Here is a 27,984-nt window from a genome sequence, read left to right on the forward strand (position 1 = left end):
ACACTGATCTGAAAAAAAGCAAATAGGAGGAATTCCCTCCTGATGTTTCTTTGGGAATAAAGAGCCACTCAGATTTGCACTAGCAAGATGGGCAGTTATAGAAGTGGTCTAAATAAAAATTAATATAGAAAGTAATATGATTCATGTAATATGGAAAATCAGGAAAACTGCAGTTAGGTCTGCAAGAAAGCCACATATCCTTTACCCATCTTGTCTATGGAAATTCTCAATCATCCAGATCAGGAGTCTCCAAACTTGGCAACTTTAAGACTTGTGGACTTCAACTCCCAGAGTTGAAGTTCCTGGATGAGGAATTCTGGGAGTTGAAGTCTACAAGTCTTAAAGTTGCCAAGGTTGGAGACCCCTGATCCAGATCAAGGTTGTCCCAAAGGTACTTTTCCAAAAAGCAACTGGACTTCCTTGGTTTTTTTTTTCTTCTTCTTCTTGAAAACATTTTGCTTCTTGGAAGAGAGGTGAAACATTTTCAAGAAAAAAAAAATCCAAGAAATCCCAATTGTCTTTAGGAAAAACACCTTCAGCCATCTTGGAACCAAGCAAGGAATAAAATTCCCCACTCATGAAAATCTGTCCAATATTTTCATGACTTTAGAAAGAAAGAGAAGAGGGGGAGGGAAAGATCAGAGTTCCTTTGCTTTCGTTTTTTCCTGTTCAAATTGAGAAGATTTTTTTTAAAGTACAAAATAATCAGCGTTAGTTTGTGTGCATTTTAAGAAGCATGGAGTTGCCACCGGGTTTAAAAAAAAAGACCCCTAGCATTATTTGCTTCCATCATTCTCTGAATGAAATGATTCCAGGCTATGATGCTAGCCAGCTATCAGTGGAAGCCAGTCATGAGGGAGAAAATAGTCAGAAAAAAAATGATGGCATTAGGACAAAAAGTGAATCGTATTTGCCCATTATCAGATTAGAACTATAACTAATAGCAATAGCACTTAGACTTATGCTTCACAGTGCTTTTACAGCCCTCTCTAAGCGGTATACAGAGTCAGCATATTGTCCCCAACAATCTGGGTCCTCATTTTACCAACCTCAGAAAGATGGAAGGCTGAGTCAACCTTGAGCCGGTGGGACTTGAACTGCCAAACTGCTGGCAATCAGCAGAAGTAGCCTGCAGTACTGCCCTCTAACCACTACACCACCACGGCTCTAACTAAGCATACAGCTGCTGTTTTGCTGGTAGCCCTGTGATTCCTATACTGCATAGCTTCATTCTAAACCACTACTGCAGACTCAGCTCAAACCATTTTCCTAATTTATCAGTAGCTGATGCTCTGATTTCAAATTAAGAATGACGGAGACAATACCTATCGGGATACAGGTAGTCCTTGAGTTACGACTATAATAGTCAGAGTCCTAACCAATGATGGTCATCAATGGGCCAGTTATGTGACCAACTCGCTTTTATCATCTTTTTTTACAGCGGACGTTAAGCTAATTACCATGGTCATTAAGCGAATCTGTGGTCATGAAGTTAATGCCATGATTAAATGAAACAATAGTTTGCAGTGGGCGAGATTTTGCTGCAAACTGCAAGTAAACAATAGTTTTCAGCAAAATCATTGTAAAATGTGGCCTTTTGATTGTGGGATGCTGCAGACGGCTGTGAATGCAGCCTAGTTTACTGAGGAGATCAAAATGTGGTCATACGACCATGGGGGGGGGAGCTGACCATAGGAACTTTAAATCTGGGTTGTAACCACCTGCCACCCCAAGTAGGTCCATCAGAACTTTGAACAATTGCTAAGCAACAGGTCATAAATTGAGAACTACCTGTATTATTGGCAGCTGTGGATTTGCAACATAAATAGGTTCAGGGATGGCCCATGTTATTGTGGTGCCTGATGCAGAACATTAAATGGAATAGCTAGTACAATAGAAAACAGAAACAAAATTATCCTGATTAAAGAAATCGGTTGAAAATAACAAGAAGAAACAGAATAGGGACAAGTGCAAAATGCCTCACTTCACTTAGAACAGCATTCCTCAACTTTGGCAACTTTCACATGTGTGGAATTCAACAACCAGAAATCCTCAGTCTTCATGCTGATTGGGGAATCCTGGGAATTGAAGTCCACACATCTTAAAAGTTATCAAGGTTGAGAAGTTAGGGAAAAAATTATCAAATGGGGACACATGGAAAAGATCTTAGAGTTGACACAAAAAAAATGCAAAAATAAGTTTAGGCTGCATCAATAGAAGTATAATTTCTAAGTTACAGGGAGGAAATTTCTCCTTTATTACACCGGAGTCAGACCTTGCATCAAATACTCTATTCAGTTCTGGGCGCCACATTCTAAGAAGGAATCATTCAGAAAAACACATACAAAGAATGAAAATAAGGATGATTAGGGGCCTGGAAACTAAACACTAGAAGGAAAAACAGTAATGTTTAACCCTAAAAATAAACGAGGAAGGGGATTGTAACAGCACTTTTTAAGTTCCTGAAGGCATGCCACAGGGAAGAAAGTTACACCTACTCTATTTAAACAGAAGATGGGACACACATCGTGCTCATAACGAAGATTTTATTTGAATGTTAGGAAAGAAAAGCTGTAGAGTAAGAGTAAGTTGATAGTAGTCAAGGAAATTGGTGAATTCATGCAAGCTTCTTTCGACATTTTTGAAAAGGATGCCATAATCAGGGTTCCAACATTAAGGAGAGTTTTAGACTCAATTCTCATAGAACCTTTTCTAACTATAGTTCTAGAAGTGGCAGTTTATAGAATTCATCAAAGTCAAACTGCGGAGTAACTAAAAGCAGCTAAATTATTTTGGCCCATGAGTTGAAGATGCTTACAAGACCCCCTCATCCCTGAAAGTAAAAATAAATAAATGTAATGATAAAGAAAATAAGGAATACATGGAAGCTCTTTAAAATTTGATTGATTTCAAAATGGTAAGGCTGGACTTCAATGAATTAAGAGGAACCAACAAAGCAATTTTTAAGCTCTTCCTTTGTTTGACACTAAAATCATAGCACACAGCCACTTGATCACTTGGTCCCACTTGCTACATTGCAATTAGCTATGCATGCATTTTTTTAAAGGTTTGCTTTAAACAGACAACCACTAACAGCTTTTAAATACATCGCAGAGAGAAAAAAGTAAGCAATAAATTCAATAATAAATGATAGTAAACAAAGCAAAATGAAACAGCCTAGAAAATAACAAAAACAAAGAAATAAAAAAGTTAATAAGGATTTATTCCCTTGTTTATTAAACTTGTATGCCACTCATCTCACTGTTGAAGCGAATATTTGTTGTTCAATATTTGTTGTATTATTCTTACCCGAGATCCTACAGAACTAATTTATCCTACCTTAATCTGCTGAATACAACTTTCTGTAAAGAAAATTAACTATTGTATAGATTTAAGAATGTCATAATATTTTTCTAATTACATAATTGATGTAGGAATTTCAGAAGTAATTAAGACATCAGGACCAACTTGTACAATTAAGGGATGATATTCAAGTTTAAATAACAATTTAAAATTTATCCCACAGTATTATTAGAAAGTCAGTTAGAGCGGCGTGGTGGCCTAGAAGTGGAACTCTCACCTCATAATCAGGAGGCTGTGAATTCTATCCTAGGTAGTGGCAAATTATTTCTCTCTCTGGGAGCAATGAGAAAATATCTACTGTGAGTTCTGAATAGGCGTCAGGAAGGGCATCCGGCCAGTAAATGCTCAACTCCATTCAGTCACCCTGACTCCACTCCGATGCAAGAGATTACAGGGCTGTTAAAAGGGGGGGAAAAACAGAAAGTCAGTTCACATGTGGATAATATAGACATGATTTAATTGCCTATATTGCCATTGAGCAGCCTTAGAAATTCTAGTTTTGAAGAACTGAACAATACTGTAAATTGATTTAAAACAGGTGGGGGAAGACTGCCTGAATCTACCATAAATGACTCTCTTGTGTGTGTATTTATACATAAATATTTTCCCTGCTGTACGTTACGCACTTGCTCTTTTGCATGTAATAAGCATCCTTGACCAAGATTACCAAGTCAGTGTATTTTAATAGCATGCTTGGTTCAAGTCTTCTGTTAATATTCCTTTACACTTCAGTTGCAGACACAACTTTTAAAATATCCCAATACTAACTATCCTGTCTTAGAAGAAAGGCTCATCAAACTTAATAGAACTTTTGACCAAATAAAAGGATCACTCCAACCTTATTTAAAAAAAAAACTTCTACATTTGATTAGAAATAACCACTGTTGAATTTGATGAACCTTACACCCAACTAAACACAATCCTAGGATGCCAAAGTTAGGGAAAAGCAATGTTATTTGAGATGGGCTTTAAATTAGTTATCTGCAATGGATTGGAATCAGGCTTAGTTTTAAAATAGATTTGTGGGAATTAGCGGGACAAGTTATTGATGAATAACTCTAAGCTCCAAAGATTTAATAGATGTATTATTGTAGGATATCCATTCATAATTTATAGGATCTGTTTATTTTAAAAAGTTACATTTTCCGTACTTTGGAGTGTCTTTAACTGAACGAAAAGTAGAATAAGGGAGAAAATGAAAGATTAACTCCCAATGGCTTCATTGAGAGAGGTAGGGCTATATTTAATTCTTCTCTTAAACAGATGGAACTGAAAAGAGCTTTGACTGAAACTTTTGCCACTGAAATACACAGAAAATGTGAATGTTTTCAAAAATTCCTGGGCCTCTGTAGACAGTATCAGTATGATACTGTACCCATATTCACAAGCTCGTTTGTAAGCAAGCATTTATCTCAGATTCTTACTGATTTTACATTTTTAGAAAGATAGAAAACAAACGTATAAGGACCGATTGCTTAGGAAACTGGGCAACAGAGACAAATTTGCATTTATTACAGAGTCTTTTATTAAATTTTAGCATAAATCAAATTCCCAGGTTGATATTTGAGAGCTTTATTTTTTTGTTGTTGTTGTTTTAAAAAAAGACAAATTGCATTATTATTTTTTATTATTACTATGATTATCACATAGCACAATAATGCAGATGTCTACCTACAGAAATTTTTGGTGTTTGCTGTGTATCATCTTCCCGAGGAATAGATTCATGGTAACGCTTCTTTTTCTTCCCTCTTTCCCTCTTCTTTTTTCTTGCTTCCCAGCTGACCTTTTCTGAAGCCATACGAAACAAAGCCAGATTATCAATCACAGGAAGCATGGGAGAAAACGGTCGCGTTCTCACTCCGGATTGCCCAAAGGCCGTACACGCTGGAACTGCAATTAGACAAAGTTCAGGATTGGCGGTAATTGAATCAGATCTACCATAAAAACCAAAAAAATAATCGAGTGCCTTAATTAACCTGTGTCAGTGACGGACGGGAATACAGCACGGACTGTAAACATGACACGGGAAATGTCCTTGATGAACTTAGAAACAGGCTGAGTATGGGAAGGGCATCAAAACGTGTCGTCAGCAGCCAATGCGTGCATGGTCTCAGTTCGGAAGCCCAAACTCAGATTTTATATCAGGAAAAAGCTTGTGTGTATGTATGTCTGTCTGTCTGTATAGATATGTGATATATATGCATATATATCTATATATCTATATGCATATATGTGCATATATATGTATATGTGTATATACATTTATATGCGTATATATACACATACACACATACATACATCTATATAGATATATATAAAATTCATAATTTAGTTTTGTGGGGGGGAGGGGTTGGGAAAGAAATATGAACCGCAAGAGATTTCTCTCACAAGGACTTGCCAATTTAGCGCATTAAAACTATGAGGAACAGACTTAAGGAAAGGCCGTGGAGTCTTTCTGTCAGCAAAGTGGGGAGCCAGTGGCTGTAGAAATCAATGAACATGTTAACCTGTGTCTCCAGATGAACAACATTATACAATGGGAAGAATATCCAGCTGTGGAAACAAAAGTTTGACTAAACTGTGAGAAGGAAAAAAAAAAACACATGTAAATCCTGTGAAAAAAAAAATTAAAAATACGTTTTTTTTTCTTTGGGAACAAAAAAAAAAGAGGAATATTGAAACATGCTTGCTTTTTAATGGATGTAAATTCAGTAGTGGAGAACACAATTCTTTTTTCTAACCATCTTAGGGAACAATTCATTGCAATAACTGATATAAAATGGCATCACTGTAATAAATTTCAAAGACTTTTTTTTTTACATTGTTGGCCTTCCTCTCATTTGCTGTTACCGTCATTCTGTTCCATCATTCAGTGTTCGACGGATTTGCATCTGTCTAACTACAAGAAACCAACAAATGCGTTTAGAGAACACCATCAGTCTGCCGTGTAGAATCAAAGAGACTACGGGTCACTCATGTTACCGATATTATTTATAATCTTGTTCTGTGTATAAAAAAAAAAAACTGTGGTTTTTGTACCCACCAAAAAGGAATAAAATAACAACTGTTCTTTTAACACCTGGAGTGGTTTTTCTGATACGAGGAACGCAGTTTGCAGAGTTAAGACAAGTTATATTAGCACCAAGTTGTGTATCAATGACATGAAGTATGATGAGTATTTTTTTAAGGATGGAAAAAGCGTAACGTCTTTGAACTTCGCCATTGATTCAGTCCAACACAAGTAAACATACTGATACCAAATATGAACTTTAAGGCATGTATATATGTAGACTGCTCAAGAGAAGCTAAGCTGTGACAAGAAAAAATATAATTTTATACCTTGCATTCATTATAAAAATTAAACAGATGTTATTCTGCATTTTATTTTACCCATTGCATCCCATTGTTTATTGAGAGAACTACAAGGAACTTTATTTAATTTTAAAATTCCACTATGATCAGGAAAAGGTGTCTTCAACTATTTCTTTGACTGCCGAGCTTTCACTGGATCATAGTTTTGTAATCGGTTTATGTTTTGAAACTATTGTTCAGTGTTTTTTGTTGTTGTTGTTTGGCACTTTTGCAGGATTCAAGTATGTGAATAGAGGATTATCAGTCAGAAAGTCAGAAATGTATAAATACTTACTGTTAGCAGCTGGGAGCTGTTATGAATCTGGATCTGGACTTATGTGACATATTCATAATTCAATTCCTTTATTGCTTTCTCACCAAAGCTCCAGAAAATAATCATTATCACTTGAACAACTGTTAAATTAAAATGTGGAATCTGAATTTGAAAAAAGGGATAAAGGTTAGTGATATCATCCATTGCTAGCCAACCAATATCCTATTCGCAATTATATTCTGGAACCTCTGACCTAGTTTTCCTTATTCTCGCTGGATTCAACTGCACATTTATGTATATTTGTATGCATACAATTTTTGTTTTTCATTGATGGTAATTTTCTCTTTCTCAACAGAGGCCTAGATAAAGCTTTCCAAAACAAAATTCAGAAATAATCTATATCTTGCTTCTCTCTCTCTCTCTCTCTTTTTCTTCTTCTTCTTTAAGTTAAGGATTTTTATTTTTTTATTTACAATCTTTTGTAAACTGTCTCAGTTCTAACAGATAGTTTACAACAAAGCAGAAGTAAACACATTGAAAGAATATAAAAACAAAGATTTACGAATCAGACTAAGATAACAGTAATACCTATGATGATTCCTACACTCAATTCAGGTGAAAAGCATACTGGAACAGCAATTTCTACAGCCTTGCAAAATGCAAGAAGAGATACAACCGAATTTAATCCAGAGGCAGGGCGTTCCGTAGGATCAATCTTCAACTAAAAAAAATCCTTTTGCCTAATTCAGACATCATGTACTCTGTAAGAACAAAGGAGATGCTCATTCTCCTCTAATAATAAATTATTAATTTAACTCATTAATATGGCCACCCATTTCACTGATGTGACTCTGAGCAGCTAATAGCATATTAAAGACAATATGAAGAAATCCCATTGGCCAAAGTAGATGGTCAAACTAGATAGATTGAATTTTTGTCAAGGCAATATTGAATGTCTCCCAGAGCTGTGTGCCTATAGGGCTTGAAAGATAATAATCAGGTCTTGCATTGGGCCTGGAAGGCAAAGAGTACAGTAACAGTAAAATTAGGGTTTTGGTGAAGTTCTCCTAACAATAATCTGTCCACCATATTCTGTATATGCTGCAGCTTCCCAATCATTTCCAAAGAGTCCCACATAGAATGCATTATGGTTGTTCAACTAACATGGGATATTGGATGGAGATTCTTGCACTAGAAAGAAGATTGATTGATTAAAACAGGGATGGTTAGATCTGGCCCACAGGGCCACCCTGGAAACAGCAAAGGACTGGCCCACGGTGCCTCTGCCAGCAAAAACAGAGCTCGTGAGGGCCGCGCACAGACCTCCTGGGCTCTGTGTTTGCTGGCAGAGCACTGCAGGAGACTGTTGCAGCCGAAAACGAAGCCTGGGAGGGCCACACGTCCTCACAAGCTCCATTTTCGCTGGCAGAGTGCTAGCAAAACAAACTACTAGCAAAAGTGGCATTCGATCACATGAGTGAGGTTGAGTTGGCCACGCCCAACCTGCTCCTCGCCCCTCCCCCACGAGGTCAAACACAACCCTGATGCAGCCCTCAATGAAATCAAGTTTGACACTCCTGGATTAAAAGGACTCAATGTCCTTTCAGTCTCAAAGAAAGCACTGTGAAGTTAAGGGGTTACAAATTAAACTTCCTGTGAAAGGAAAGGTAAAATATGTTTGGCGCTTTTACTAAACATGGCAAAAAACTAGAAAATGACCTGCCAAAATAATGGAAGTTGACGTCTAAATTCTGGCGCTTAGCTTAAAATTTTTCACTGAGAATCATGAACCAAAATTTCCACAAGATCAACCTCATGCTCTGTAGCCAAATTGGGAAGCGGGAGTATCTCACTTGTTCTTAAAATGGATCCCAATCAAGAGCACATCCATTTCGGCAATGGAGTGTCAAATATAAGCAGGATGGCTCATTCAGCAAACTATATCACACCGTTTTCAGTGATATCTTTGTTTTTCTCATGAGGTGTGGTGTTTCTCCTGAAAACACCTAATATTCCCAATTACTGTGGGAATTTTACTAATACAATTTTCTTTAGGTGAAATCAGTGCTGAGTCAACAAAAAAGACTCGGAAGCAGAAATGTAAAATTTAAAAGATAGTAATGAATTTATAAAGATATCCTTACAAGAGCAAAGGCTAATGTTCATTGATTTATTCCTCTTTGTAGAATTTGGCCGCTACAACACCCTTTTAAATAAGTTTTTTTTCCTACGCAATTGAAGAGATACATTTTCTAGATATGCATTACAATGGGAAAAATATTTAGGGAAGAAATAAAAAAAAATATTCCCGAATATTTAAGGAAGGAGAAAAGCTGCAAGCAGAATAAATAATTAGGCAGCTCATCCACCACTATTTCACTGCATGTGCAGTGCAAATTGTTATACTCCCTCTTACAGTGTCTGAGGCTGCTTGCACTGCAACGCTTACCATTAGTTGCAGATTAGCAAACATCAAGAAAGTTTGAAACAGAAGCAAGCACTAGCCCCATGATTTTATATTTCTACCTTGTAAAAAATATATTTACGTTACCATCTTCCCTGTCTTTTGTCTTCTTTACAGTATGCTATTCCTCAGCTTTCCTATATTCTCTATAGTGCAACTTACACCCATAGTTAGCAATTACGTTAACTTTGATGCAATATTAATAGTGTTCTGAGATTCTCTGTAGCACAAGCCTGCTATAGCTTAGAAATATTAATTGATGCATGAAGTCATCTTAAAAAAAAAAACATTAATTCAGTAATTAAACAATGCAATCAATTCTAGACAATGAGAGAGGTGTTACAGAATCGGAACAGCCAACTAATAAATTTATATATCAGTCATTGAAAGATAGCTTGTTCTGCTGTGATAAATTTCCTTACCTGTCTACTTGCTGCAACATTTAGTAGCTTTTATCCCTGTATTTTATGTTGAGTTTTCCAGTCACTTCTCCACACTGTTTTCAGATATGCATTAACTTTCTGCATGTCCTCATAATGTTTGTTTGTTTGTTTGTCAACAAGTACAAGGAAACAAGTAACAATATAGACATAGACATGAAAAAATTGGCACAAATAAAAGGATATAAATAGGCAAAACATAGCCATAAACACATAGAACAATTACATATAAATGGGGACAGTAGGTCAGGGATGGTAGGGACGCTGATGCGCTTATGCACGCCCCCTTAGGGACCTCTTAAAAAACATGAAATGTCCACGGTAGACAGTTTAAGGTAAAAGGTATGGGGATTTGCAATGTTATCCAGGAGTGGCATTTTTCACCAGCTTCCCTCTAGCACATAGATAGGCAACCCATGATATGCAAGTTACCTGCCGTTAAGAATCATTTAACATATGGTAGATATAAATAAAATTGTTGGGCCAGATTTTGGACTTAAAGTATCATGGAGATTAATGCCCAAATGTTCCTTCTTAACACTTCCAAACCTCTCACTGAGCTTAAAAGTCATGTTTCAAAACCAAAAATAAATACCCAGTGCCTCCCAAAGAGCAACAAAATAATAATAATTGGGCTCTGTCCATTCGAAGTGAAATTAAAAAAATGCAGCCCCCAACCACACCTTCTATAGCTTGTAGAGATTAACCTGTGAATGTCTAATGAAGGAACATGCAGGATAAAGGACAGTGATTCAACGTAAGTGTTACCACGGAAGTGGGTAGCTTGAGCAGATGGCTTTTTACAACATTTCTAGAGAGATATGAAACATTTTAGGTCAAACAGATAAAAACTTAATTACAGTCGTAGGCTAAAATACAAGGGAATAACTGGCCCCAATTTACAAAACAAATACCGTACACTAAAACAAAATTATGAGCATCTGGCATAAGCACAACCATAGTTCTGTTTGGTGATAAATTTGGGTTTACAGTGATACCTTCGTACTCGTTATTTGTTTCCAAGAAGAATCTTTCCCATAAGGAATAATGTAGTGAGACACAAGGCACCCAACACCAACAATTTCTAGCTTGTGCATTCAGTACCAAACAAACAGTGAGTACCAGGACAAAATTTCCACATCAAAATGTGTTGGGTACCAAAATGTGATGAGTTTCAAAGCAGTTGAATACCAAGGTACCACCGTATTAGGATAATTATAGGAATATAATCAGTGGTGAAATGCTCCCGGTTCAGACAGGATCATCCGATCCGGTAGCGATGGAGGCGGGTGGTTTGAAGAACCGGTAGCAAAAATCCCTGCCCAACCCCCCATGCCCACCTGAGCCACACAATCATCAGAGGCCTTTTTTTTACTTTTTAAAAGCATTTTTTCTACAACCTCTTCGGCCAAAAAATGTTTTTAAAAGTAAAAAAAAAAAGCCTCTGATGATTGCGCAGCTCAGCTGGGATTGTCAAAGGCTTTTAAAAGAAAAAAACCCTTTTTTTTCTTTTAAATGCCTCTGACGATCCAAGCTGAGTTGCCTGATCAGCAGAGGTTTTTTAAAAAAGCTGATCAGGCAACTCAGCTGGGATCGTCAGAGCCCTTTGAAAGCATTTTTTTACAGCCTCTTCGCCACCTAGTCACATTCCCACCACCACCACCAAGCCACGCCCACAGAACCGGTAGTAACAAATTTTAGATTTCACCACTGAATATAATATAATATTGTTTCTGATTAGGGATATTCTGGAGGCTCTGGTGATTTCCAAGCATTTATGTTTTGCTATTCTGTATGAAAGAGAGTAGTAAAATTTAGAAGCTCAGAAATCTCTAATCAGAAGCAATATTATATTGTTATAACTACCCTAATAAACAGGTAAAAAAATGCCATAAAACAGGATTTGTGCCAGTATTTTAATGGCACGCAAGCTACAAAGATAATTCATTCTGTTCCTGAACCTGCCTTCCAAACTCACTTAACAAAGATTATTTAAAGCAAGTAAGTGTAAGCATCCTGTAGTATTTAGGAAGTTGCTTAAGGTATGTTGCTACCTTAGAATTAGAGTAGTTGTTACCTAGTAAAATACTTGGGGAACAGAAAGCAAACCAGTGAACTTCTAACAATCTCTCCTTGTGTGTAATCTTTGCTTACACTAGTTCAGTGGTGGCAAACCTTTTACTCACCAAGTGCCAAACAGGTACGTGCTTCGCTTTTGCACAGCTCCCACGTACACTGCATGCGCAATTGCACCATCTGCACATGTGCATGGCTTTTGCATGTGCAATGCATGCACGTGAATGCCATCTGCGCATGAGCAAACATGCGTGCATGCAGGAGAGAGCTCCAAAGACCAGCTGGGTCTCCGAAATTGCGTGCATGCACACCGGAGGCCCGGACACCAGCTGGGGCGCGCACATGCACAGCTGCAGGTGAGTTGGGTGACAGCTCATGTGTCCGGAAAGGTGGCTCTGTGTGCCACCTTGGGCACGCGTGCCATAGGTTCACCATCACAGCACTAGTTAATTGAACAACAGTGGAGGTAATTCATATTAAAGTATTTTATCTTTGATATCACATTTCGAAATGGATATAAAACACTCATCAAGATGATTTGTTCAGAAAGTCACCTTCAGCCATAAATTGAAGATATAAATCCATGCCGGGTCTCTGCTTGTAATAAACCAGTTTTGTATTATGACACTATGGTCCTGAAACTTTTTCCTTTTTCTTTGAGATATTTACATGAATGGCTAATATGGAGCTCTAGGTCTGCACAAAATAAAATTTAAGATTGGGATTTAGCAACGAAAACGTTTAAATAAATGCAATACAATGCAGTACTGAGCAATGAAACATAGAGAAATGCAGAAAAATGACATGATTCTTGCAATGTTCCTTTGGGCATTCTGAATGTAAGTAGTAGATGCTAATTAAAAAAAAAAAATCACCCACATACAATTAAAATACGCCATCTACTGTATAAGTTGTTTGTGAACAATCCAGGGATGTCTTTTTGAACATTTAAAGAAAATTATATTTTTTGTTCTATCAAAATATCTTGTATTTGTTATCTATGACAAAGAATCAAGGTCCATAATAACCTATGTAGCCCTACTGTATTGAGAAACTAAGTAAGTATGTATGTATGTATGTATGTATTTTTATTTCTTTATACATTTATACATTTATGTATACATTTATAGGCCACCCAACTTACTTCAAAGTAACTCCAGGCAGCTTACAATCCTGCTTCATCACTATATAACAGTTAAATTTTGCTTTCACTTGATAGAAACCACATACATTTCTTCATATGAATTAATATTAGAGCTGACTCACTTACAACCAGTTCTAAGCAGGCTTCTACAAAACACAGTAATAGAGCCACATGCAGTATTCTTGTATCATGCTTCTTTATAATTCTTTTTTTTTTTGACAAGTTTTATTGTTCCCCCCCAATACACACCCACATATTTTTTGAAATAGAGTATTGACCATATCATATCATATCATATCATATCACATATCATATCATATCATATATATAATTCATCATATCCAAATATATTTTATTTAGTTACAGTTTCTGCCAAAGTGTTCTTTTTCCATATTTGTTAATCAAATTTTATTTTTTCTATTCTTATTTTTCTAAACAGTATCTTCTTTCACCCTCAAATTCTATTTCTTCTATTCTTAATCATATACATTCTCCTTAATTTTATTTTTTATTAATTCAATCTTTATCTTAATATATTTAAACGTGTTTGGGGATGCCTTTCTTCCATTTCATCTTTTTTGTTTTACAGCAATCTTTCTTCTCTTTCTCTTCCTCTCCCTCCCTTCTTTTGTCCTTCCTACCTTCTTCTTCCCTCCTCTCCTATTCCTTCTCTACTTCCCTTTCCTTTCTCCCCCTCCTCCTGCTTCTTTATAATTCTAGGTTAGCAAATTTGTCCAGTTGTTCCACTCCTCCAGATATATCAAGGACAAAGTAAAGAGTCTCTTATTTATTTTAAACTGCACATCATGACAGAACATTAAGCCATACAAAAATTTGAAGTTAACATTATTGTTAATGATGTTAGTGATTTCATTTCTCTCAGCCACTAGCTATTCTGGGGAAAGTTCCCATCAAAACATTTGCCTCTAGGCACCAGTTGCCTTCCTAATTTGTGTTTGCTAGGTTTAATCTTCTCCACCTGATATTCTCATTGTGTGCCATGTTGTAATTTCAAAATCAGAGAGGATACTTCAAAATTTGCCATCACTGGATGAGTCAAGGCAGAGAAAAATACAGAGTTGCTTTGAGTTACATTAAAGCATTAACTGATTTCTTTGGAAATAGATGCATAATCATTGACTAGCACATTCCGTGAATAAGAACAACAAAGAACAATAATCTGTGTCTGTTTTCATCCTTATACTGGCATCAATATCACAGTTTACCTCTCAATACCAACTGCTGTATTAGAATTACTGTGTTTTCCAACTTTGTAAGAAGTATGTCTTTGTACTAGTTCCTAAAGCATGTCAGTCTGGTGGGTTTCAAAATTGTTTACTACTGGTTCTGTGGGTGTGGTTTGGTGGGTGTGGCATGGCTTGGTGGGCGTGGCAGGGGAAGGTTACTGCAAAATCCCCATTTCCTCCTGATCAGCTGGGACTTGGGAGGCAGCGAATAGATGGGGGCGGGGCCAGTCAGAATTTGTACTACCGGTTCTCCGAACTACTCAAAATTTCCGCTACCGGTTCTCCAGAACTGGTCAGAACTTGCTGAAACCCACCTCTGATGTCAGTAGATTCTAGAAACTTCTGTCTGATAATTATAATTGTAGGGACATTTTCAATACATTCCATTTTCTTTCAAAATGGACCTGCTATGCCAATTTTTCAAACTTATATATATTATGGTATACATGCTGCACAAACTCTTCTCTACCGCCAGAATTAGTAGAAATGTTACCTCTGTTCTTTGACTCTGGCCAGTGAATGGTGTATAATTATGATAAGTAAGCAAAGAAATACATGTGCAATCTGCACAAATTTGCAACTGCAGATGCAAATGCTCCTGGAACATGCAGTTCCAGGAGCATTGGTACAGTATGTCACTCAAGCAATGGAAAATTGCATTATAAATGATAACAATTCATATATTATTATAGTCAGTGTGGCCTAGTGGTTAAGGCTAGAAACCAGGAATCTGTGAGTTCTACTCAGGGGTGAAATCCAGCAGGTTCTGACAGGTTCTGGAGAACTGGTAGCAGAAATTTTGAGTAGTCTGGCTCCAGAGTGGGGTGGGAATGGAGATTTTGCATTATCCTTCCCCTGCCACGCTCACCAAGCCACGTCCACCACGCCACACCACACACACCAAGCCACACCCACAGAACCGGTAGATTAAAAAAATGGATTTCACCACTGGTTCTACTCCTGCCTTAGGCCAACTGGGTGAATTGAGGTCAGTCACTCTCTCAGTCCAACCAACCTTACACGGTTGTTGTGTGGAAAATAGGAAGAAAGGAGTGTTAGGTATGTACACTGCCTTGAGTTATTCATAAAATTAATAAAGGCAGGATAAAAAAAAGTAATAAAACTGTTGATGAATAATATGAACATAAAATGAACTTTATTGCTAATACATCTTTCATCCAAAGCAACATTTTCTGTAAATCCCGTAATATTTTCTGTAAGGGTTCTCACCAATACTTTTGTTGTCATCTGGATTTTTGGAAGTCCAGATATAATAGGACTAGGATATTCAGGCTACCTGTTAACATTTTCTTATTCCACAGATAAGCAGCATTTTTTTTCCCTTCATTGGAAATCAAAATAAAATATGGCTTCTTTTCAACAAAGGAACTAAGATAACTGGTTGCCAGTCTGCTTCTGGGTACAATTCCATCACCTTTAAAGCCCTGCATGGCATGACTGCAGCCTACTTGAAGAACCATCTCATCTCAATGGGACTGGTCCACCCCACTCACACTGGAAGGGGGGCACACTGACGATCCCATCAATCAAGAAATGTTGGCTGGCGGGTTCCAGGAGAAGCGCCTTCTCTCCTGTGGCTCCTGCCCTCTGGAACATCTTACCCTCCTGACTTTTCATAAGACCCTTAAGACATGGCTCTGGCGGATGGCTTGGGGACCCAACGGGAAAGTTTCATACTGGAAGTGGCTGGTTAATTAAATTCAACCCCACTCCCCTTCCCTTCCATCCCTGTGTATCTGGCTTCCTTCTTTGCCATCTTATGTCCATGATTTTATATGTTTATGTTTTTCATCTGCTGTGGGGTTTTGTTTTTACAATAGATGATTTTAATGTTTTTCAATATTTCTATGCTGTAAGCAACCCAGAGTTGTTTGTCATGAGATGGATGGCAAATAAATTGTATAAGTTAATTAAATAAAACCACTATCTTTTGACTGGAAAAAAAATATGTATCAGGGCCAAATTATTGACAGAGGAAAAGGCATAGAATTTAAACCCTAGGACAGACTGACATACCTCTTTCTCTCTTAATGCCTGAGTTCTGAATGTTGCATGTTAGGTAGAACCGTTTGTTGAATTCAGATGCTGTGTGGCTGTCAATGTCTTTCTTGGATTAATCACTTAATTTAGAAAGTACATTTTACACCTCAAACGTTAACATTCAAAATGTTAAAAGGGAAGACTGGAAATGCTGTTTCAGGAGGAAGTATTTCATTAGGAAAAGCCATGTAAAAGTTACAACAGCACTGAAAAAGTGACCTATGACCAATTTTCAAACTTACAACCGTTGCAGTATCCCCATGGTCACATGATTGAAATTTGGACACTGGACCTCACTGGCTCATATTTATGCAGATTGCCATGTCCCATGGTCACATGATCATCTTTTGAAACCTTCTGGCAAGCAAAGTCAATGAGGAAGCCAGATTCACTTTACAACCATGTTGCTAAGTGCAGTGATTTACTTAACACCTGTTGCAAAAAAAAAAGGGTTGTAAAATGGAGCAAAACTTGCTGAACTGTCCCTCTTAGCAACAGAAATTTTGTACTCAATTGTGGTTGTACACCCAAGACTACCATTATGGAATTTGTCGTAAAAGCTTCAAGTGTCCCAAGGATACGGGTTAAAATTATCAAACCACCTTATTACATCAGAGGCTGAAAATAACAAAGTTCAATATAGTTTGAATGATCGTTTAAGAATAAAGAATTGTGTTACACTTTTAGAGATCAAAGCATAGTTTGAGGGAGTTTAGACTTTTAAAGATGATTAGTATAGAAGATATTTACATCATGTAAATTAACCCCAAAACTTCCTTGGATACAGCCTCTGAAAAACACCTTGATATGTCAAATGAATTGCAGAATCCTCACTCCCCATTACCATTTTTTTTTATAGTTTTAACCCCCATATCATCAAGGACTGAAACCTCTGGACTCATGTTTCCTGTTTGACAAGCAGGAAGAAGCTATTGCCAGAGGGGCCTTTGTCCAGCTTTCAATGGTGTTCCAATTGCAGTCATATTTTTTATATGCATTGTAAGACACAGAGTTATTTTCTTTGTAACAACGTATTAGTATTTGTAATAAATACTGTGTGAATTAGGTAAGGTCAATTTGATAGTACTTTCAAAGCTACAAATTCTCTCATGCCTAATCCCCTCATTCGCCTGTATTCTGTTGCTGAAACAAAAGTAAGTTGCATCTGTTTATACAGAACAGTTTGGTTTTGCATGTTTTCATTGTGAGAAATTCAGCTCCTGAAAGGAATCGGGGGAAAAAATAACGGTAAAAACATTGCAGGAAGGAGTATTATCTATATTTCATTGTTCTCAGAGTGCACACTATTTATATACAGTGAAATCAATCCATGTGATATGTTTGTCTAATGAATCTATGTTATGCTGGATTCTTAACTCACACAAGCATAAATATTTGGAATTCCAATCTTTCACCCAACAAAATTCTAGGATCGTATGAATCTCACTTGAATTTTGAATTTAGAGTGAAGTAGGCTATCTATACTGTGCATTCTCCGTTGCAAGATGATATACTGTTTACAGGCCAATATTATTAAGATCAGGAAGATTATTTTTTGTACAATTGAATAAGATTCAGAGTGTTCATTCTTTATTTTTTAAAAAAATAGTTTACAGGGAATAAATTAATCTACATCAGACCATTTTATTTCACATTATGAAATCACACTTCTTTCAATAATAAAATAACACTTTATTTGCAAAATAAAAATAATTACATAGGGATGTAAATAAACTGATAAATCCAAATAATCTATGTAAATCCCAAGAAATATATTCCAACTCAAATACTTGAATATCAAACTGTCTTCCAAAATTATATACCGAAGCTGTAGGTTTGGTCAAGCTTAGACATAAAAGTGAAATCTCTTATAATACACTTGAAACTTTTTTTTCTTTACAAATATACTGAGAACAAAAACATTAAGAGCTTTAATCTCTGGCCTTAACAACTTCATTTAAGAACATGCCTTACATTAAAGGCATAACTTTTGAGGTTAACTTTTTTGTGCAAGGCCTATTTCAAACTCACTTCTTCAGCTCAGACACAAATTTACATTAAAGGTTCCTATGGATTTAGAATAACCCTCTCAAAATGACAAGATACAATAAGCCTTGATTCTTAATGTGGATGTAAAGTTTCACAACAGAGAATACAAGAGGATATTCACACTTCTTCCGTTTCACCAAAATGTAATTTCACAAATAGATTCTATTTATACAGGCACAACAACTTACTGAGCATCAATTCCCAGCTTTTTTTAAAAAAAATGAATACATTAATGCTCAATTAAGGCCAAAACAAAAGTATTCTTAAAGTGTAATTACCACAGTAGCAAAGTGATAACATTGGTAGTGAAATGTTTTGAAGACCAGACTATCCAACACTTTTAATGAAACCAAAATACAATTCTGATTTTTTTTAAAAGTACAAACAACAAAACACAACATTGGTAATGATTTCCTCTGCAAGTTCACTGCAAATGCCCTTCTCTCTGAATTCGAAGCCGTTCTTTCTCCACTTGCAAACGTTCTTTTTCAATTTGCAGCTTTTCTGATTCAAACTTCAGGAATTGCAGCCTTTCCTTCTCAAGCTGCAAACGCTCTTTCTCAATTTTCAGTTTTTCTGTTTCTAAATCCAAAGGTTGTAGGACAGGCTTTTCTGCCTGGTTTGGATCATTCTCCAAGATAGGTTTTTCACCATGCTGAGCTTCAAGCCTCAGTTTCTCCCGCTCAATTTGTAACCGCTCTTTTTCCAGCTGAAGCCTCTCATGTTCCAGGTCAATGTGCCTCAACCGCTCTTTTTCAATCTGCAGACGTTCCTTCTCAACTTGCAGTCGTTCCGCTTCAATATCCAGGCGTTGTTTTTCTAGCTCTAGTTTCTGCTTCTCCAAGCTAATCAGCAAGTGGGAATCTTCATAAGCCAGCCTAGCTTGAGCAGAACTTAGATTTCCAAATTCTTCAATATGGGTGAAATCAGGAAGGTCACTTTCCTTTTTGGAATCTGGCAAAACTGAGGACAAAATCTCCTCTTCTTCCTCAATAGGAAACTAAGGAAATTAATTAGAAATTTTAGTGCTAGATAGATATTTTTATCACTCTAAATAAAGTAGATCTACAATTCCCCACTTACAGCCACAAATATTTTCTATGTTAACATGGAAGAAGTGTTGATATAATCAAGAGCAGAAAGTAGGCATCAAAAGATGTTGCTCTAAAAGTATTAACTACCTGTACCTCATAACACTTTGTAAACAAAAGTACATAACCTGTTCAGCTCTGCCTCCTTTGTTAACATCACCATGTCACTGTACACACACAGTAGTCATTTGTTTAGCAGAGACCAAGCCACAGGAAAAAAAACCCATCAGAACACTACATCAAGCAATAAAATTTGATGAATGAAATGTCCAATTAAAAATAAGGTAAATACATTCTGACAGTTCAATCCTAGATATGTCTACATCAGTTAGGCAGCTTTAAGACATTTTCAAAACAGAAAGGACTTTTTATAAAAAGAGTCACATTTATTCAGCAAATATCAATTATTCACTTGGAACACAAAAAAGTAATAGCTGCTGGGTAATAAGGAATTCCTCTATTTAAGAGATTTCATAGTTGTTTATACAGATTGCTCACATAATGAACATTATAAAACACATGCTGAAACAGGTATGTACTGAAGACCTAATCACTCCCCAATTAATACCAAAAGTTTTAATAGAGATCAAACAAATCAAAGGGATAAAATTCAAGCAGCTTGTAAGGCAACAAAGAGTCAAAATATCTGTGAAATTGGCAATCTATACCACCAACAAATTCCCCATTAATGTTATGAAAAGCTGGATCACACACTGAAAGAATAATGTTAAAAAAAATCACACTGGAAAAAGTTGTAATAAACAAAGAAAACATGCTAAGTTTTCAGAAAACATGAACATCCAATGAATCCACATTCTAGATCATGATAGCTCTCCTGCAAATGGGTTAGGGATTTTCTGTCTTCACGGTGTTGGGTGTGTGTGTGTGTGCACTGAGGAAGCTCAACCAATCTCATTGTACATATGTTGTGCACTGACAATAAAGATTTGAAATTGAAATTGAAATAAAGCAGCTAACTGATTCACAGAAGAAATATCTAGAAAATTGCCAGCTCAGCATTTTACGATAAAAATACTCTAATGAATTTAGGGGCAGAGTGGATTAAGATAATTTTAGGTTAATTTGGCTTCTTCCTCCAAATATTTTATAATAATAGATACAAAGATTTGGCTTAGTAAAGACTTTTTGTTTAGTACTAGTACCAGTACTATTAAAAGTTTAAGATAGTTCACATGTGTTATGTGTGTACAATCAGAGGAGATCCTCCATTTTTCAATTCTGTTTGCAAGAGTATTTACTATCTATTATGTAAAACTAGCAATTTAAAAAAGTTAAAAATACATATGGAAGACACATACTGTTTTCTTGGATAAGAGCATTTTTTCCTAATTGCTTTTCACACCAGGACAGGATCTGCTTCCCTTCTTTTCCATATGAACTGAGTGATCCATTGGTTATGACAGGAATTAACCAATTGATTTGTCACCCAAGCCAGATCTCTTGCGTGAGAATGTATGATTGATCCAATCACCCAGCCAGCTTTCAAGCCTAAAGTGGGACTAGAACTCAGTCTCCTGGTTTTTAGCTTGGTGTCTTGTCACTAGACCAAAATAGCTCTTGTTCGGACAACAGCATATTCTTTTCCTATTGACTGATTGGGAGGGGCGGCTGTTTGCATTAAAAAATTAGAATTAGTGAGGCTTATGGTTAAATAAGATTATAAGTAATTGGACTTAGTTTTTTTTAGTTAAAAAATGCACCCCAGATGTTTGTTTTTTTTTGCTTTGAGTCAAATGTTCATGGGCTAAGGATTTGATGAGTTTGTGAATATAAAAGGTCCATAACTGTATAATATTAATATCTTTTTATATGTTCTGTCAAACTTTGTACACAGACGGAATAATTAATATAGCTTTCACATTAAACAAACCACAGATAAATTGTATTTATAGGGGATATAAAAAGTCTATACCTATATACCAGGTTTTTGAGATGTACTATAGAAGAATTACTTACTTCAAAACTTTGTGGATCTTCCTCTTCTTCTTCTACTTTCACTTCGGTTAACGATCCCCCTGCTTCTCTGAAGTCTGTGATATTTTGCCATTCAAAATTAGATTCATTTGGAAAACCTATTTTCTCATCAATATCTTCATTGAGAGAATCATCCAGATCAGATGATGGGAGATGAAAGCCAGCTCCAACCAACTTTATGTTAGTATTCAGTCGCTTTCGTTTCATAAGGGCCCTCCAGTCAAGGTATCGCCTTTTGACTTCTGTCCCAGTCCTTTGTTCTCCTTCACCTACAGCATTCACACATTCTGCAATTTCTTCCCAAGCCTTCCGCTTCATCTCGTTAATAGTTGTATTTAGTTGTTTGGAAAAAAGCACCTCTCTTCTTTTTCGGATTTCTTTAAGTAAAGTTTGGGTCTCCTGAACACTGAAATTGCTTTTTCTTTTCCTTTTCAGTTGTTTCATGTTTTCCAGCTTTCAATGTACTTCTTTCTACAATAAAGGGATTAATACTTAATCATCCTGGAATTCTATTTGCTTAAGTATACCATAGTAACAAGTTTTTCTTTCAACTTTTAGATTTCTCCCTTTAAACATGAGTAGCAGGAATTGATTTAAATGTTCAAGTACACAGGTACTATATTTAATCAAAAGAACTTTGATTCAAAAATGAGAACCATTAAATAATTGTTATGAAGAGAGCCTTAATTTATTGGAAAAAATGATGCTGATAATTAATTTTATATGGCATACTTTCCCTGAAAAACCAAAACCAAAACATTTTTAAAAGTATTATGCTTGTTTTCAAGCATTTTTAGCAAACTTTAGAACAAAAATATTTTACGCAATATCAGATGCTTCCTTAAAATTTTATTGACAAACATAATTAAGAATTGAAATTCTAATTTTGTAGTTTAATACTGACAATTTTTAATAACCAAACAACATATTACTATCTCCAGAACAGCTCTAATAAAACTGAATTCACAAAATTCTGGAAAAGATCTGACTACCTGATTTTAAACAGAATTAGTTCATTGATTTATGAAGGCAAATTTACCGGAGCAGATATTGCTTACTATATATGTTAATATGAATTCAATAATTTAGTTTTTCAGGATCACTTAAGTAACTATAGAATATTATAACCATAAGAAATCAAATCCATGTCAGCAAAAACTTCAATCAGCAAATAAACCCAATTATACTTTTGAAGTAACAATAGTATTTTTCTGTTCTGAAAAGAAACTACTTTTTAAAATCAGGGGCAATCAACCTTTTCACTCCATAGACAAATTTATTTAACCTTCTGGGCCACTAAAAGTGCTGTTGGTCCTGCTTTGGATTTGAGGATGTTTTCCAATATATAAGAATACAGACTATCCAAGGCTGAATAAATGATCTTGATTTTTTTTCTTACAAAACATATAGAAAAGCTTCACTGGGTTTCATTATTTAGTTCTGATAAATTTCAGCATCATAACCTTAGGACTACAATAAATGGGCCTGAAAGACCAATTTTCAGGTTTTACATCACACTTGGCAATACATTTCAACTCTTTGACATTTAACCACCTTATTTAGAAGTCAGTTTACTTGGCAGAAGACTCTCAGACACAGCTTGGGTAGAATTGTCTCTTTATTGTAAACCAGAATGAAGCCATATGCTCTCAGCATGCAGAAAACATAACCTATTTATAGAACTGTGCTCTGGGGTTTAAACTCTACACTTTTTCCTTATCGTTCCAAGATAGTAGATATTTAGCTGCTCTTTCAATAGCTTTGACAAGTACTTGTTTTATGTTAGCATATTATCTCTAGTCTTGACACTGAATTCTTCTGTTAGCAGCTTCATTTTTAACAACTAAGACTGCACACTTTAAACATAACTGATGTTTGAAAATTTCAATTTTCTTAGTAATAGATTGGGTAGTACAAGAACAGTTTACACGTTTCAGGATTGAACACAAATGTGTAAGCAAAGCAGAAAAAAATTAGGCACAAATGGGCACTACTTCTAACTATGCAAACTAGAATGGTGTTTTTTTAAAGACATATGTAAAAGACAGTGTTTACAACCTGCGTTATTTTCTTACATATAACTATGCTGCTATGTCCTTTGATTTAGACTGTTTGAAAAAGTCGATTATGAACATTTTTAATATATAAGTTTAATATGGATAATGGAAAGAAAACAATTGCTTTCATTCTGGGCTTCTGAGCAGCATTGTATAGAACATTACTCAGGAAAGGATCATTACTCGGAAACTTTTTGATTTCCCAAATGTTACATTGGGTAGAGGATGAATTAACACAAAGGGAGCAAGCCGTATTATACCCATGGGATTTCTCTTTTCTTCTAAATTTGCTAAAGTACTTTTGTCTAAAATGGAAAACTATCTTGTCAATTTTTAGCCTCTGCCAAAGTCTGATCAGAGTGATCCAAGAAACTAAAAGAAAAAAGAAACACTTGCAGTTCTTAAACCTATCTATACCAGACCAGATAATTTGTTGGCCTGATTCTGAAGCTATTTTTTAAAGTTCTTTCATCCCACTTTGAAATAGCATATGTGACAATAGACTGATCTAAAATATGTATCTAAAATAGATTGGTTAAAATCCCATTTGTGTGGCACCATATCCAATGGTCGAAGTGCATACCCATTCTGGAAGCACTTGAAGGAAAAAAGAGAACTAGACATACACCCATTTTCTCATTTTACTTTGCAACCTGATAGTTTTTATATAAAAAATTATAAAAGTTACTATTTTTAAATATGAAAATAAAAAAAAAATTCACATCTATTGAAATGTTTGAGAAACTTTCCGTAAAAATTTTTTTGTTTTGCTTTTCATCACACAATACTTATTGCAAGAATCAAAGCAAACAAGATATTATGTCAACAGAACTTATGGAAACACTATTCTGACAGCATTATTATATTACTTATATTATGGGCTTATGGTTAAAATCTGAAAAATTAAATTTCAATTATTTCTACATGAGACTGAACTTATATCTTTTTCTAAGCCAAGAATGTATAAAGTACAGCAAGGAAACAATGGGATTTCTGTATTATATTTTATAGAACAAATAGTTAATTATTTCCTTTTGGAAAAATTATACTTGGTTTATTAATACCAAATATTAACTAAATAAACTTTAAAATCTACTGAGTTTTATTCTATAACACAATACCTGATTCACAGCCAACGAAAATGAAGCCTTCACATTTCTATTACCTCAAAATTAGTCTGAAAAAACAAAACAAACAAAAATTTGCTCTAGGCAATTCACTTTTAATTAGTTCTACTTTTCATCCCACACGCTATATCTGGGATGATATCAGCAAACCTTTCTTCATCCAGTCCAATAATGTTATTAAATGAAATCAGACCAGTTTTAAAAAGAAGAAATCAATCAGAAACCAAAGGAAAAATTCAGCCTCGTTTGCAAAGATGCCGCTCTTCATTTCACCAGTGTCCTGTCATTTACCATCACTGCAGAGCACTGAAAAAAAGATCAGGAAAGCAACTTCAAGACTTAGGATTCTGTGTAAAGACTTCCTATGGATGTGTGACACAATACCCAAATTTCATCAGATGCCCTTTGAAGTATTAGTTCTTTGATCTACTTGTTTATCTGCTGGTTAATGCATCAAGCTACAATGTGGCAAACTATGAGTTCTAGTCCCACCTTAGCCATGAAAGCTAACTGGGTGACTTTAGGCCAGTCATGCTCAGTGCAACTCATCTCACAGGCTTGTTGTTGTGGGCAAATAGGAGGAAGGTATGCTGGATATGTTTGTTGCCTTGAGTTTTTTGTAAAAACAATAAGGTGAGATACAAACAAAAATAAATTACATTAATTTCAATTTTTAATGCTTGTGTTGTTTTTCACTTAAGAGTAGATTTTCACTTAAGAACTAGATTTTCTTCTAGAACTCTGGATGGTCTGTGGATTGGCAAATACAGGTCAGTTACTTAAAAGCAATGTCACCAATTTTCTTCTTTAGCCAAAAATATCTAACTCAACATGAAAAAGATTGGAACTGAAGAACAGATTTTAATGTAGAAAAGTAATTGATTTTTAGTTTTGGTCTATATAAAAATTCCTAAATTTATCATCTTTTAATTCTAAATGTATAGTTTACACTTAGCATTAGTTGATACATTTTAGGTATCCAATCAAGATGAAAATGAACTCTACCTACTTTGGCTTCATCTTATTATTACAAAATATTTGTGGATTGCTGTTTTTGACAATGCATTCCCCATTATCAAAATGAAGAAAAACTGTTGCTACAGCTAATCTTTAAAAACGTATTTTATCTCCCTCTTTGAGGGCATCAGTGATTAATAGCTAGCCACAACTTCACTATCTACATAATTTCTTGCACAGCAACAGCTAATTTTGAATTTAATATTCTGTAAATATTTTCAAAGCTCCTTTTCCAGAACACATTTTTACATTAATGAATATTATCTACCATTGTTTGCTATTTTTTTCCTATTGCAAAGTCCAATCATAACCTCCAGATTATTTAAATCTATTAATGCTCTTGAGCACTACTAAAATGCTAACAATTTTTCTCCTGTCTTCAATACAGCTATGAAACTTATGGTTTGGGGAAAATATTTTCTAGATCAATCTTGTATTCAATCTCAAATTGCCTTGATCTAGATGCCTAAAAGACGAATCTAGATGGAAGGGTTTTAGGCTATTTGCGAATGCTCAAGAAATCAAAACCTACATTAAAATCTTAAGTAGATTTATTCTTTGGAATGGAGGGTGGTAGTGTAGTTTTACCTTTTTGCAGCCGTTATTCCTTATAACTGCAAAGACCATAGCATCAGACTGCTGTGCAAAAAACAAACAAACAAAAAAAAAACACTAGGAAATGAAGAGAACAGTAAATGATATTTAAGATAAATTGTCTTGTTCAAATGAGTCATATATACTCAACTGGCCATTTAGACTAGCACTGAAATCATAAAATGCTAAGTCATGTTCAAGCACATTCCAAACAACTGGATCCAGCAAGATCTTCTAGGCTTATGATGTGAAACCCAGGGATTAAGAAGTGAAGCCACCAAACCCAAAGATTTGAGTGCATACAGTAGTAGGTTGGTCTGCTATTTAATTTTGGCTTGGTGAAGGAAGCCATCAAAACTCACAAGCCATCATTTAAAACTGAGGGTAATGCGGGCAGCTTCTTTGACAAGCCATGGCTTAGGGAAAATCAAAAAGGTCGAGCAGCTTCTGGTCGGGGCCGTTTGCTACCTTAATGGCAAGCAAACACCTTAGTTCTTTCTCAAGAGGCACACTGGTTCCGTCTTAATAGCCCTTTTGGCCACTGTAGTTTTATTAATACTTAATATACCAGAATAAAGCTGGTCAGAAATGCATTTGTCCAGCATCCCCCCACCTTAAATGGCACAGTCCAGTCTACCGCCTCAGAATTGGTGCCCGTTCTTCCCGCCTTTAAACACAAGTCTGAGGGAATGGCAGAGAGAGGGGGGGGGGCGAAGGCGTCCACCCTCCCTCTTGAAGTAGAGCGGGTGGAAGCGCTTCAGAATGGGAGGGAAGGGAGTATTATCCTGCACGGCTCTGATCGGGGAAGGGGCCACGCACCGGCCTCCCTCCATCCGGCGGACGAAGGAGCGGCTCCCTAACGGGAATGTCGGGGGTCGGAAGGGAAAGGGGAGCCCACTGGGGGAAAAAAAAAACAGCGGCGAGCAAAGAACGGGGGGGGGGGAGGTAAGGAAGGCGCCACTTCAACACCACCAAGCCAACAGCTACCCCGCTCCCCACAGGCCGACGCGGCTCCTCCCCTTCCTTTCCTTTCTACCCTCCCTCAGTAGCGCAAAAGCTCCTCACCTGCGCGCAAACGCTCCCCCTTCGAACGCCGGCCTTTTGACCCACCCCCCTTGCCGCTGACGAGCTCGCCCGTCACTCACCGGTCCAAGCGGCGCGCCGATTGGGCCGAGCCGCCCGGCTCGTCAGCTCGCGCGCTCCCTTCCCAAGCCCCAACCGCCTCCCTCCGGCCCGCCTCTTTTTCTCCTCAAAACTCACGCAACTTTGCTCAGCGTTTTCCTCCGCCTCCTTTTTCACTGTCTCCCCCCCCCCCCGTTCACCTTACGCCTCTCCATCCAGGCGCGTGGCTTATTGGGCGCGAGAGCTGCGTGTCATCTAGAGAGGCCGCTCTCATTGGCTGGAGAGGAGAAAACAAACAAACAAAAAAAGACAAGCCGGTCGTCGTTTGCGTTTTATCGCTGGCGTCTCCTCGCCTTTCTCTTTTGGAAGAAGTTTTAGAGATGTTCTCTGAGGAGACCGCTTGTTCGCGTACTTGCACGCTGAATTCATGCAAACTACCTCTAAACCGTGGTTCACAAACCCCAAGAACTAAGCCCAAACAAACAATATGGTTTAGAACCTTTTTTGAGCCA

General features: G+C 36.4%; 2 protein-coding genes across 20 annotated transcripts in view; one reads left to right on the plus strand and one right to left on the minus strand.

The window, feature by feature from the left end:
* The window catches only part of GRIA4 (glutamate ionotropic receptor AMPA type subunit 4), a 281,742-nt gene extending 275,303 nt beyond the window's left edge, over window positions 1-6,439 (plus strand). For 3 of the 5 annotated variants that reach the window (XR_015734379.1, XM_087894635.1, XM_060686217.2), the window contains 2 exons: window positions 5,142-5,282; window positions 6,237-6,439. Coding sequence is in view for 2 of the 5 variants with exons in the window: in XM_087894635.1 (XP_087750761.1) it covers window positions 5,142-5,282; window positions 6,237-6,314 (219 nt within the window). In the remaining 3 variants the exon portion in view is untranslated. Of the gene's footprint in view, window positions 1-5,141; window positions 5,283-6,236 lie in introns of those variants that run through there. The other 2 variants (XM_087894637.1, XM_087894636.1) reach the window with 1 other exon arrangement.
* An 11,605-nt stretch (window positions 6,440-18,044) lies between these two features.
* Window positions 18,045-27,695, minus strand: MSANTD4 (Myb/SANT DNA binding domain containing 4 with coiled-coils). Of its 15 annotated transcripts, none has more exons than XM_087894640.1 (5): window positions 27,616-27,664; window positions 26,345-26,395; window positions 24,734-24,789; window positions 21,538-22,026; window positions 18,045-19,469 (listed from the first exon to the last, which is right to left on the minus strand). In XM_087894640.1, the coding sequence occupies exons 4-5, from the start codon at window positions 21,997-21,999 to the stop codon at window positions 18,894-18,896; spliced, it is 1,038 nt and encodes a 345-aa protein (XP_087750766.1). In that variant the 5' UTR covers window positions 22,000-22,026; window positions 24,734-24,789; window positions 26,345-26,395; window positions 27,616-27,664; the 3' UTR covers window positions 18,045-18,893. The 15 variants fall into 15 exon arrangements, with proteins under 15 accessions (XP_087750766.1, XP_087750765.1, XP_034265181.1 ...); XM_087894639.1 differs by having other exon boundaries at window positions 27,496-27,625; XM_034409290.3 differs by lacking the exon at window positions 27,616-27,664 and adding an exon at window positions 27,416-27,493.
* Between the last annotated feature and the right edge of the window lie 289 nt (window positions 27,696-27,984).

This window comes from Pantherophis guttatus, chromosome 5, assembly GCF_059756535.1.
Source record: "Pantherophis guttatus breed Tessera chromosome 5, ASM5975653v1, whole genome shotgun sequence".
In the NCBI taxonomy this organism is placed as follows: Eukaryota; Metazoa; Chordata; class Lepidosauria; order Squamata; family Colubridae; genus Pantherophis; species Pantherophis guttatus.